This window comes from Citrus clementina, unplaced genomic scaffold (genome assembly GCF_000493195.1).
Source record: "Citrus clementina cultivar Clemenules unplaced genomic scaffold, Citrus_clementina_v1.0 scaffold_6, whole genome shotgun sequence".
NCBI classification, from domain to species: Eukaryota; Viridiplantae; Streptophyta; class Magnoliopsida; order Sapindales; family Rutaceae; genus Citrus; species Citrus x clementina.
The window spans coordinates 24,181,831-24,194,685 of record NW_006262139.1 but is presented as its reverse complement, the minus strand read 5'-3'; the positions used below and the strand labels follow the sequence as shown (position 1 = coordinate 24,194,685).

At 34.9% G+C, this 12,855-nt stretch overlaps 2 protein-coding genes and 2 pseudogenes across 2 annotated transcripts; 3 read left to right on the top strand and 1 right to left on the bottom strand.

The window, feature by feature from the left end:
• Window positions 1-3,718: 3,718 nt before the first annotated feature.
• On the top strand, window positions 3,719-4,681 carry LOC18038093 (metalloendoproteinase 3-MMP). The gene has a single exon (XM_006430940.2). The coding sequence runs from the start codon at window positions 3,719-3,721 to the stop codon at window positions 4,679-4,681; it is 963 nt and encodes a 320-aa protein (XP_006431003.2).
• Window positions 4,682-5,584: 903 nt separating this feature from the next.
• LOC112097449 lies at window positions 5,585-6,605 on the bottom strand (annotated as a pseudogene).
• Window positions 6,606-7,495: 890 nt separating this feature from the next.
• On the top strand, window positions 7,496-8,696 carry LOC112097414 (annotated as a pseudogene).
• A 2,522-nt stretch (window positions 8,697-11,218) lies between these two features.
• LOC18038482 (isoflavone reductase homolog TP7) lies at window positions 11,219-12,418 on the top strand. The gene is made up of 4 exons (XM_006430938.2): window positions 11,219-11,391; window positions 11,488-11,725; window positions 11,837-12,040; window positions 12,252-12,418. Exons 1-4 carry the CDS (start codon window positions 11,224-11,226, stop codon window positions 12,416-12,418), a joined length of 777 nt encoding a protein of 258 aa, XP_006431001.1. The 5' UTR covers window positions 11,219-11,223.
• Window positions 12,419-12,855: the final 437 nt, after the last annotated feature.

Sequence of the window (12,855 nt, the reverse complement as noted above, 5' to 3'; positions counted from 1 at the left end):
GTTCATATGTATGGAACCATTCTCTCCTAAAGGTCATGTGCTAGGTAGCTCCTGAGTCTATAAGCCAGACATCATATAGTCGTTTTCTGCTTTCTGAAACAGTTGTTGCCTCGTTGTAAAGAATTTCGAAATCATCCGAGGTACTTGCTACACACCCCTAAGCATTTGATGACTTAGGTTCTTTGCATTCTTTTCTCTTCTAGTTACTCCAACACTCTTTCTTGACGTGCCTTATTGCCATAGTTATAGCATTTAACATTCTTCTTACTTATGAATTTTGATCTACCATGATTGTGACTCTCACTGGGGCCACATTCCGTTGATCTCCCTCTCGTCACCGATAGCGCCTCCGCTTGCTGCGAATTTACTTTTCTGTTTTCCTTATTTTTCCGCATGCTCTCCTCATTTAATACGGAGGCTGCAACATCGTCGAAAACTAGACTGTCCGCTGGATTGTTGTTCGTCAGGTTGATGATGAGTTTATCATACGAATCTGATAGACTTTAAAGTAGAAGTTCTGCACGTTCATTCTCCTCTATATTATGACCCAACGTTGTGAGTTGTGAAAATAGAGTCTTCAAGGTATTGATGTGGTCGGTCACCATTGTAGATTCCACCATTCGAAAAGTATAGAGTTTCTTTTTCAAGAAGATTTTGTTGTGTAGTGACTTGGCCTCGTACAATTTTGTAAGAGTATCACATATTTCCTTCGCTGTATTTTTCTCTGCCACACTGGATAATACTTCGTCCGCAAGTGCCAAGTGTAGATCAGAAATGGCGTTGCCATCTATCTCGTTCAACTTGTCATCAGTTATCTCCATGGGCTTTTCTCCAATTGCTGCCAAGCAATTATTTTTCCTCAATACAACTTTCATCTTCATTTTCCACAACGAAAAATTATTTCCGTTAAACTTCTCAATTTCATATTTTGCCGCCATTTTGTTGATAAATATTGTACATAAACTAGTGTATCACCTTGAATAGTTGTGAGTATGTGTGAATATATGCACACCAGGAAAGTTCTCAGGAAAGACTGGAGGGGTCACAATGGTCCCACTTAAAACCCAGACTTCTTAAGCTCTTATCGCCTTTATGACAGAACTTTCCTAGACATGTACAAAACCACACAGTTGCTTTACTCACACCACTATTCCCTGCTTTGCACCGTAAAATTCTTGGATCACTCCCACCGTTTCACATAAATAGTACCGTATACGTGAATAGTTTTGTATACGTGAACAGTGTCGTATACATGATTAGTACCCTTTACGTGAACAGTACCTGACTCCAAAAAATTCAACCAATAGCTCTGATACCACTGTTAGGAAATTGATGGGTGAAGCAGACACGCAGCTAAAATAAAATTGGAAGAAAAAATAAAGAACAAGCACAATAGAGGACACCAGAAATTACGTGGTTCGGCTTTTAGCCTACGTCAACGGGCGAAAACAAAAGGAAAATATTTTACTAGTGAAAAGGAGTTACAAGTATTGTAGTATTTTGTCTCACTACCCAAAACCCCAATACACCCAAAACTCTCAAATCACAAATCACTCAAGAATTTGTTAAAACTCTTAAAAATACTCTCACTTCTCTCTAAAGAAGAAGAAATAAAATGGAAATTTTTTTATGCTCTAAGCCGATGGGGAACTCCCCCTTTTATAGCCAAAATTGGCTATTAAAATAATAATTTTTTTTCTTTTCTTCCATTTTGGTGTGCCAACCACCATTTTCTTCATTCTTCTTTCTTCTTTGTCAAAGTTTCCTTTTTTTTTTTTCTTTCCTTGGCGGCATCTACTTGGACTTCAATTTGGATGGCCATTTTGAAAAATGTTAGTGGTGCCAAACCGCCCATGACTTTGACAGAATTGGCCCTGAATCATTCATATTAACTAATTAAGTTAAATTATTTGGAGATTTCACCTAGCTAGTTATAATGAGTTAAGAATAAATCATTGGTGTAGAGGTAACCAAGAAGATAGTAATTTTGTTTTCCAGCTTGGAATAACGTACAGTAATAATGTCTTCATTGTTATATATGAATGTATTATGTATTGAAATTTACAAAATAATTATGCAAAACTTTTTGTTATCAATAATTAATCTTGTTATATGAGTGGTGCTGGTGTCTACATTTTAAAGCACCAAGTAGTTATACAAAGGTTAATTTTTCTATTTCATTGTTAATACATATGTAATTATTTTCCCCATTTTTTGGTCACTGTATAGTTTTTTTTTTTTTTCTATTGCATCAACAGTTAATGGCGTTTGTTATTTTTTTTTTTTTTGGTTTTGACAACGAGGTATCCTGGGAAGGGCCCCAACCGTGGGAGGCACCTTTAAGCCCGTACCACAATCCAGACTAGAAGTCCCCGCTCGAACCGAGAGGCACATGTTCTCCCAACAAAGGCGACTTCCCTGCGACTCGAACTGGGGAGCAAACCCAGTCAAGCCACTTAAGGGGACTTCATTGCCAGTGGAGCCAACACTTTGTTGGTAATGGCGTTTGTTATTGATAAATCTGAGTGCATCACAAATTAAGCAATGATATCCTATCTGAAAATTTATAGCGTGCTCCAAAGTTACCATTTGCAGGCTAGCATGTGGTTGAGATATATTTATGATATAACGCTCTGAAAATGTTTAACTGCTTAATTTTTTTAACTGGCGATATTTAACTATAATAACCGATTCATGATGATGTCCTTTAGATTATTGAGTTTTATTTCAGAGTTTAAATTTTGTAGATGTGAAAATTTGCTTTTACGTGGAAGTGGAACTGACTTAAGGTAAATCAATACCTTTATGGGAATCTTACCTTCAAATTATCTTTCACCAAAGAGAAAAATATCGTCACTGCATTCATTCCACTATAATTTTTTCGTTGTATTTTTATCTTTCTATTTTCAATTATATTTCAGGTTATGGATTACATTTCTTAATTATATATCTTAAAATTTGAGGTACATAACATAACCAAAAAGTTAAGAATGTGAAAGGAGCACTTGATATGAAACAAAAAGTTTGGTGACATATGTATTAATCCACCCAAGGAAGCGTTTGTAGTCTGGTTCTTATATATATACCAATATATATTTGTCAGACATCGATGTTGTAAAAGACGCCGCTTTAACCAGGCAAGTAAAACGCCCCGTTTGATTGAGCTGGTGTTTGGCAATTGCTTGGCAAATTTCAGGCAATTTAATTAGTCCGGAATAAATTGTAGCAAGGCTGCTATATTATGCGTTGTTTTTCCTTTGATTCGGAAACAGCAGCACGGGTCTTCCTTTTTGATTCAGTCTTAGTCTTTCTGTATTATTATATGGGCAGAATAAAGTAATTAACTACGTACCTCGTCTCTGCGTGGAATTTGGGCCGATTCATCTTTCAATATGTTTTAACTTTTAAAAAGAAGATCGTACGTTCATGGAAAAAAAGTATCAATTGTATAAAGAAATATAGAATTAAAAACTCCCAATTTGCCTATTATTAATTCTGCATGCCGAGTAAACACCTTTGCCAAGTAAAAGTCATTCTGCCGTGTATCAATCAAAAAGATTGACTCCAAGTCTATATATATATATATATATATATATATATATATATATAAAAATAATACTTCTTTCTCGTAAGTAATCTATAAATAGAGACACCTCAAACCATTGCTCTTCACACACAACAAGAGCTTTCTCTCTGTTTCATCAAATATCCCTCACCAATGGCATCCAAAGCTTTTCTTTCCTTCTCAATATTTACAGTTATTCAAATCATTCTCCTTTCCCTGCTCTCTCATAATTACTCAGTTTTAGCACACTCCCATGCCGAAAAAAAATCGTCCCCTTTTAAGTTCATTGAGCACTTGAAAGGGTGCCACAAAGGTGATAAGATTAAAGGTATCCATGAGCTCAAAGAGTACATGGAAAAGTTTGGTTACTTGAACTATGACAACTACAAGAATCAAAGTACACATGCTGACGATGATGATTTTGATGAGCTTTTAGAGTCTGCCATCAAAACATACCAGCTCAATTACCACTTAAAATCTACTGGGGTTTTAGATGCCAATACAGTAGCTAAGATGACAATACCACGATGTGGAGTAGCAGATATTGTGAACGGCACAACTCGGATGCGATCCGGCAAGAAAAGGCAGCAACACAATCATCATTTTCGCACAGTGTCTCACTATTCATTCTTCCCTAGAAGCCCTAAGTGGCCAGCTTCCAAGTTCAGTCTCACTTATGCCTTTCGTCCTGGAACCCGCAGTGATGCCATAACTCCCGTTGCTAGAGCGTTTCAAACTTGGGCTGCAAACACTCAGTTCAAATTCTCAAAAATAGAGGACTTCGCAAATGCTGATATCAAAATTAGTTTTGAGAGTGGGGATCATGGAGACGGGAACCCTTTTGATGGCCGTGGTGGTCCTGAAGGAATCATAGCTCATGCTTTTGCACCAACTAATGGGAGGTTTCATTATGACGCTGACGAGCCGTGGGCTGTGGGAGCGGTACAAGGTGCATTTGATTTGGAGACTGTTGCTTTGCATGAGATTGGTCATCTTCTTGGCCTCCACCATAGCTCAGTTGAGGGTGCTATTATGTATCCTTCAATTTCCGCTGGAGTCACAAAGGGTTTGCATGGAGATGATATTCAAGGAATTAGGGATCTTTATAATGTTTGACATGGCTCTGAGTCATTCATATTAAGTTAATTGATTGGAGAAAGTTCTGGTGTGTTTTTGAGATTGGAATAACGTACAATTGTGTAATTTTCTTATTATTGTATGAATATAGTATGTATTGCAATTCACAATATATGAAAATTTTTGTTATCAATCAATTTTGTTATTTACCCTAATGGCTTGCTTTAGCGATTTCTAAACATGTTTATTTAGCTAGCCAATTAGGGAAGAAGGATCAAAAAATTAATTTTTTCTTTATTCATCCTTCTAACTTAAAATATTAAAAATAATATTCTTATTTAACTAATTATACATCAAACCAAGAATATTGGACCCATTCTGCAACTCTAATAATTCGCCTGGTTCCTGATATAAGGAAGTTAAATGTACGTAAAAAATTACGGTGATTAATTAAATCGTATTCTGAAATAATAATGCAGAAATCATAGAAATTTTATTTGAAGGATTGTTCTTTTAACATATATAATGTGGTAAATATAGCGATACTCAATTATAAGTGCTACTTAGTTACAAATTAATAATTACTTAAACAAAAAAATAGGTGCATTGTAAAATTGTTGACACCACCATCGTACCATTCAGATAACAATATTGAATATTGATTGATAACAAAAAAGTTTCATGTATATAAAAATATAATTTTGTATTTTGTCAATTGCAGTACATAACACATTCATTCATGATTCATATAACAATTAGAGGAAGACATTCGTTCATACAACAGAAAGAAAATCGCAATAACTTTAAATTTCTTCTTGATCGTTACCTCTTCACTTATCATTTATTCTTAACTCGATCGGTAGAACTAGCTAGACAGGAGAAATGATCTCGAGATCATAATTAATAGTTAATATTATTAATGATTCAGGGCCAGCTGCATGCTCAAACATTGTACAGAGCCTTAATTCCTTGAATATCATCTCCTTGCAATGAGCGCTTTGTTAATTTGTCCATCAGATATTGAAGGATACATAATAGAACCCTCAACTCATGAGCTATGGCCGAGGCCAAGAAGATCTTGTACCGCACCCACAATACGGTAGCTGTACAAGGTGCATTTTGTACCGCAGTTGAGGGTGCTATTATATATGTATCCTTCAAGGAATCAAATGCACCTTGTACAGCACCCACAGCCCACGGCCCGTCAGCATCGTAATGGAACCTCCCATTTGTTGGCGCAAAAGCATGAGCTAGGGTTCCATCAGGACCTCCACGGCCATCAAAAGGTCTCCCATCTCCATGATTCCGACTTTCAAAACTGATTTTGATATCAGCGCCTGCGAAGTCCTCTATTTTTGAGAACCTGAACTGAGTGTTTGCAGCCCATGTTTGAAACGCTCTAGCAACGGGAGTTATGGCATCGCCGCGGGTTCCAAGACGAAGTGCATAAGTGAGACTGAACTTGGAAGCTGGCCACCTGGGGCTTCCTGGGAAAAATGACTAGTGAGACACTGTGTGAAAATGATTATTTTGTTGCTGCTTTTTCTTGCCGGAACGCATCCGAGTTGTGCCATTCACAATATCTGCAACTCCACATCGCGGAGTTCTCATTTTCGCTGCCGTATTGGCACCCAAGAATCCGGTGGATTTTAAGTTAAAATTGAGCTGGCAGGTTTTGATGGTAGATTCCAAGAGCTCATCAAAATATCGGCGTCAGCGTGAGTGCTTTGAACCTTGGAATTTTCATAGTTCAAGTAGCCAAACTTTTGCGGGTATTTTTTGAGCTCGTGGATGCCTTTAACCTTGTCGCCTTTTTGGCAACCTTTCAAGTGCTCAATGGACTCAAATGGGGATGATTTTTCTTTTTGCCGTTGGAGTGTGCTAAAACTGAGTAATTATGAGAGAGGAGGGAAAGGAGAATGGCAGAGAATATTGAGAAGAAAGGAAAAGCTTTGGATGCCATTGTTGATCAAATACCTAGCTCTTGTGTTGTCTGTGCAAAGCATTGCTTTGATATACGTCTGTATTTATACACTTCTTCATAAATCATTAATTGATTTAGCCCAAGATGCTTAATCGAGTGGTTTTCAAGCAGTTTTATTTGGTCAGTCACTTAAATTTGATTCCTAAAAAGACAGGGAATTAAAAAAATTGATTCAGATTTTACTCAGTCAACTATGTTTAAAAAAAAAAAATCATCAATGGATTTTAATTTGAAATGTAACTAAATTTTTAGTCTTCCTTTTTCTTTCCAAGTTGTTTCGTATGTTATCATATGTTCTTGCAAAAATGTAATTATTGAGCAATAATCACTAATTAAGAAGCAATGAAATAAATATTGTGTATTAAAATGAAACCATATAAAGATAAATATAATATCAATTTCGAAAGGATGTTAGATTTTATAATTATTTGTTCACGGCTAAAAATTGAAACTTAATTGTAATTATAGTGTCTTTTGATCTTCAAGAGAATAACTTTATTTTCGCTCGACGCATGTATACTGTGCAGAGGTTGAGCTTTATTTGAGCCGTTGAGAAAGAGAAAAGAATGTGAACGGAAATTTAACAATACAATATTATATCTAATTAAGTATATTATTGAAAAAATCTGAAAAAGAGAACAATTAAGTAAAATTGACTATTCAATTAAAGAAAACTGTAAGAAACTTGACCGAAATAAATAGGAAAAAAAATTTACACTTAAGATACAAAAAAAATGACTTTTATTTTTATTCAATATTAGATATGTGATTTTTCTAGTGGGGTCTCTGAGTGTGGTGATTGAGCCGCCTATGTGCATTTTGATTCCATTTCGAAGCACGGACGTGATGCACGAGCTTCCCCTGTAAACATGAAAGACGAATTCGCCGAAATTCCGCACAACGTGAGTCGCAAGTAAACGATGGCTTAGGGGAGATCTCATTGGGTCTACTGATGCATCCGACGACTAATTTTTATTTATTTTTACTTATACCGTCATTTTTATTTTTTTGGTTACACGTCTTTGATTCTTTATATCTTCATTTTGAAGACTCAAGTGCTTTTTCCCATTTCCAATTTCTTTTATGTCTTTTTTTATTATTATCGTTTCTTAAAGTCTAAGAGTTTTGTTAGCTAGTTTGCTCTTTTTTCAAAAGCAAAGTTTGCTTCAAATCGTAAGAGACAGCAATTGTTTTGTGATGTTGTCATCAAATGAAACGGGTGCATTTGAGCCTAATCTTGGAAAAGCAGGCCAAACCCTACAATTTGCCAACTTACTATGATGACAAAAAACTAAGTCATGCTCGCTGAAGTTCATGAAGCAGATGAAAGGTTGCCACAAAGGCGACGAGGTTAAAGGCATCCATGAATTGAAATATGAAAATTCCAAGGGAAATAATCAAAGCACACATGCTAACGACGATGATTTTGATGAGCTTTTGGGAATCTGCCATCAAAACCGACCCGCTCAATTTTAACTTAGAATCCACTGGAGTTTTAGATGGCAATACAGTAGCTAAGATACAGATGAGAACACCGTGATGTGGAGTTAGTTGCGGGCATTGTGAATTGCACAACTCGGATGCGTCCCGGCAAGAAAAGGCAACCGCACAGTAATTTTGCTCGCTCTGTCGCTCACTATTCACTTACGCCTTTCGTCCAGAAACCAGAGCCGATGCCATAAATCCGGTTGCGAAAGCGTTTCAAACATGGGCTCAGTTCAAATTCTCAAAATAGAGGACTACGCAAATGCTGATATCAATATTAGTTTTGAAAGTCGGGATCGTGGAAATGGGAGCCCTTTTGATGCCCGCGGTGGTCCTGACTCCGGATGGAACCTTAGCTCATGCTTTTCCACCACCAGATGGGAAGTTTCATTATGATTCTGACGAGCCATGGGTGCATTTGATTGTAGACTGTTTGCTTTGCATGAAATTGGTCATCTTCTTGGCCTTGCTCATAGCTCGATTGAGGGTGATATTATGTTTCCTTCAATTTCTGCTGGACTACTAATTAAATGTAGTATACAAAGTTCAACTGTCACTCGTATTTATATTGCTCCACAAACGTGACAATGAGAATTATCATATATGATGTAAAATTTGAGTTAAAATGATACTACTAGCAAGTGGTTGTTGGCGATTGGGTAACGATTTGGAATATTTGAGGGGAGAAATAATATGTATTATTTCTCCAAGGTTTTCAGTGTTTGGGGAGAAATAATATATATTACAACTTGTACTCAAGTTGTGTGGGATTTGGGCTAATTCTCTTCACATGAAGAAGTCTATAGATAGAGACATATATCAAAATCAAACCATTGCCCTGCACAGACAACACAAGAGCTAGCTAGCAATTTGATCAACAATGGCATCTAAAGCTTTTCTTTTCTTCTCAATGTCTACAGTACTCCTTTCCCACCTGTCTCGTAATCACCGTAGATTCATTTGTAGGTGGTGTACTATTTATTTGCCAGCAGCTGTTTTGAAGAAGAGTTCTGCAATCTCCACCACCACCAATGTGCCCACGTCAACCGCGAACCATGCGAATTGGGGTCGCAAATGGGCTACCGGGTCCATACTTTTGGATTTGATGAGTTTGATTTAAATTCGAAGGCCCAGCAACCTCCACTGCTGGCTGGAGTGGTGTTTATTGCATTGTCGCAATCAAGTGGTGAAAGAATTGCTTATTTTAGAAATATATCTCTCAATGTATAGCTTTATTTTAGAAATGTACATTTAAATTCCTTGCCTTGATTGAATTCCATTTTTATTAATGTACTAAAATGTACATCAAAATTAATATTTTATAATGTTCATAATGCTATAATTAATCATCAGACAAAAGGAAATCTGGATACGCATTTCATTTTTATTTTTTCATTCTGAAAGGATAAAACTGTAAATTAAATCTTCAATCATGAAATTCGATCTTATCTTTAGTCTTATCTTTATCCAGTGGAAGAAGAAACAAGGAATTATATGACAAAATGTACATTATTGGGGCATGCAAAAGCACGCATTTTTTTCTTTATTGTTTAAAAAGAAAAAAAATTTAGAGATTTCTGAATCAAGATAATGCTAGGGATGTTTATCGTTTTGCTTCTGCAATCTTTGTCCATACTCAACTTTTTGCTAAAGCAATTGAATAATTAGGTTTGATTTTTTTTTCCACAGGGTCGGAAAATTTCTTTTTAGATAAAAAAAATATAATTATATACAGGAAAATGATAATTAGAATATATATCGGCACTTTTAATTATTTGCCTTTAATTTTCAGATAAAAGTGAATAGTGAAATAAATTGACAACACATAGCAATTTGTTTATTATCTACAAACTTTTCAATCCATTACTTTGCAGTCCATTATTAAAACAAAGTACTAAATGTAATAAATATAATATTTAAGAGCGATCAAAGTTAATTTTCTTCAACTATAATATACAGAGGAACTAATGATACTCAATAAATTATTAATAATATTAAGAATCTCATAATTTCAATATTTAAGTTTCAACTTAAGTTCTAATATTATGTGTCATTCATTTATTAGATGATAAATTTTATACCTTCTAAAATTACTTAACCGTCGTTCAATAAATGAATGCCACATTAATTTTGTATAAACCCGGACAATTGAATCTTGTGATACCAGCCGTTACATGTGTTTAGCGATTGAGATTTGATTTTATGTTTATAGTATTACCGTTAAGACTCTTACACGCAAACAACTTTTCTTGAAATATTGAGTATTGACTCTTACATCACTCGGAAATGAAATAAATTTTATTTGGTTTAGTGAAATATTACAGTAAACATCGGGGTCTCTGCTAGAAGAGAATTGACTGTATTAACCTTTCAGTGCAAATAGTTGCTTTTTTGCTTTGTAATTGTTTAATTTCAGCACTTAAGCAAATCAAATCATCAAAAATTTGGGCGCATAGAAGAAAGAAATTTAGGCAGTTAGGCTCCGTTAAATTTAGTTAGTTAAGCTTTTAAAATGTTTAGTAGGTATTTATAGCTTGATTTTGACAGCATAATTTGTTATTTGAAATAATAATAATAAGTGTTATTTTGCCAATAATAGATACACTTTTACCAAAATATGAAACAGGGCCTCAAGTTATCGTCGTTTCAATCTATAAATTGTGGAATTGGCTCAATGCATCTCCGAGAGAACTTGTACCTTCTCAATTTAATTATTCACTTCTCTTCTTGTTCGCCCATAAAGAAAAAAGATCAATGGCTGAGAAAAGTAAGATTTTGATCATCGGAGGAACTGGAAACATTGGAAAATTTCTTGTAGAAGCAAGTGCAAAGGCTGGCCGCCCAACCTTTTTGCGTTGATTAGAGAAGGCAGTGTCCACGATCCCGTTAAGAGCCAACTTATCGAAAACTTTAAGAACCAAGGCGTCACTTAGCTTTATGTATAATGTGACTATATATATATATATATATGCTGAGAGAGGGATTCGAACCCTCGATAGTTCTTTGTTTCGAACTATACCGGTTTTCAAGACCGGAGCTATCATTATCAATCATACGTACTTATTAATTAGCAAATAATGATTATGGTACATTTATCACTTAATCAATTAATATGTTATATATGATTAATTGTTTGATTGCGCAGGGAGACCTCCATGACCATGAAAGTTTGGTGAAGGCAATAAAACCAGTGGATGTAGTGATATCAGCAGTAGGCCGAACAGAAGTAGAAGATCAGTTTAAGCTCATCGCTGCCATTAAAGAAGTCGGTAACATCAAGGTTCGTTGATTAACTTATAATTAATTCAGGTAAAATTAATCTTAAGTTATGTAGTGTTAATGTTTATTTAAAAGTTAGGAAATTAATAATGGTCAGAGATTTTTTCCAACTGAGTATGGGAGCAATGTTGACGCTGGGCATCCAATTGAGCCAGCAAAATCAGGCTATGCAAGAAAGGCAAAAATCCGCCGTGCTATTGAGGCTGAAGGGATTCCTCACACTTATGTGTCATGCAATTGCTCTTTCGGGTTCTTTCTTCCTACAATGGCACAGCCTGGGGCCACTGCTCCTCCGAGAGAAAATATTTTATTCTATGGCGATGGCCAACCAAAGGGTACGTAAAAAAATTAATTTCGATTCGGGTTGAATCTTTAAAGAATGAATTAAAATTAAAAGGCTTTGGGTGGTATTATTATTATGATTATGACTATTTGTTGTTGTGCAGCAATCTTTAACAAGGAAGAAGACATAGCAACCTACACTATCAAAGCTGTTGATGATCCAAGAACGTTGAACAAAACTCTCTGCCTCAGACCTCCGAAGAATATATACTCATTCAAGGAGCTTGTTGCTCTTTGGGAGAAGAAGATTGGGAAGACACTCGAAAAAATCTATGTCACAGAGGACCAAATTCTTCAGATGATTCAAGGTTGCCAACTCATCATAATATATATATACAAGAACTAACTATTATTTAAAGTCATTTTTTTTGTGAAAAAAAATTATTACTAAAAGATGAAAACATAGTTTATAGAAATTATTTGCGCATTAAGTATACTAAACATCTTACTTGTCGATAATTAATTAAGATATATTTTAATTGCCAATTTTTTTTTAAATTGCATTATTTTTTCTTGCAGATGCCTCTAATGAAGATAAAATTATGTTAGTAGTCAACTTCTCAATCTTTATGAAGGGTGAACAAACCAATTTTGAAATCGACCCATCTTCCGGAGTGGAGGCTTCTGAGCTATATCCCGATGTTGATTATGCCACCGTTGAAGAATACTTAGACCAATTTGTTTAACCAATTAATATTTTCCTTTTTTATTATTAATTATTTGTTAAATTCCCCTTCCATGTTTGTGTCGTTGAAGATAAATTAAGATGCGTTTGGTGTGTGTTCGTGTGTGTTCGTGTGTGTGTGTATATATATATATATATATATATATTATTTTGGATGGATTCTCTCAAGTGCAACTTTTTATATATTATAATACTAATTGTTAACCATTAATTATTTTTTATTTTTAAATAAAATTACACTAACTTATGGTCGTAGTCAGAAATAAATACATTTGATGGATAATTTTCTATCTTAAAACTACCAATTATATATGTAAAAAATATGAAAAACCTTTTTAAAGAAAATAAATGAGGTATATATGGATAATTTTCTATCCTAAAACTACCAATTATATATGTCAAAAACGTGAAAAACCTTTTTAAAGAAATAAATGAGGT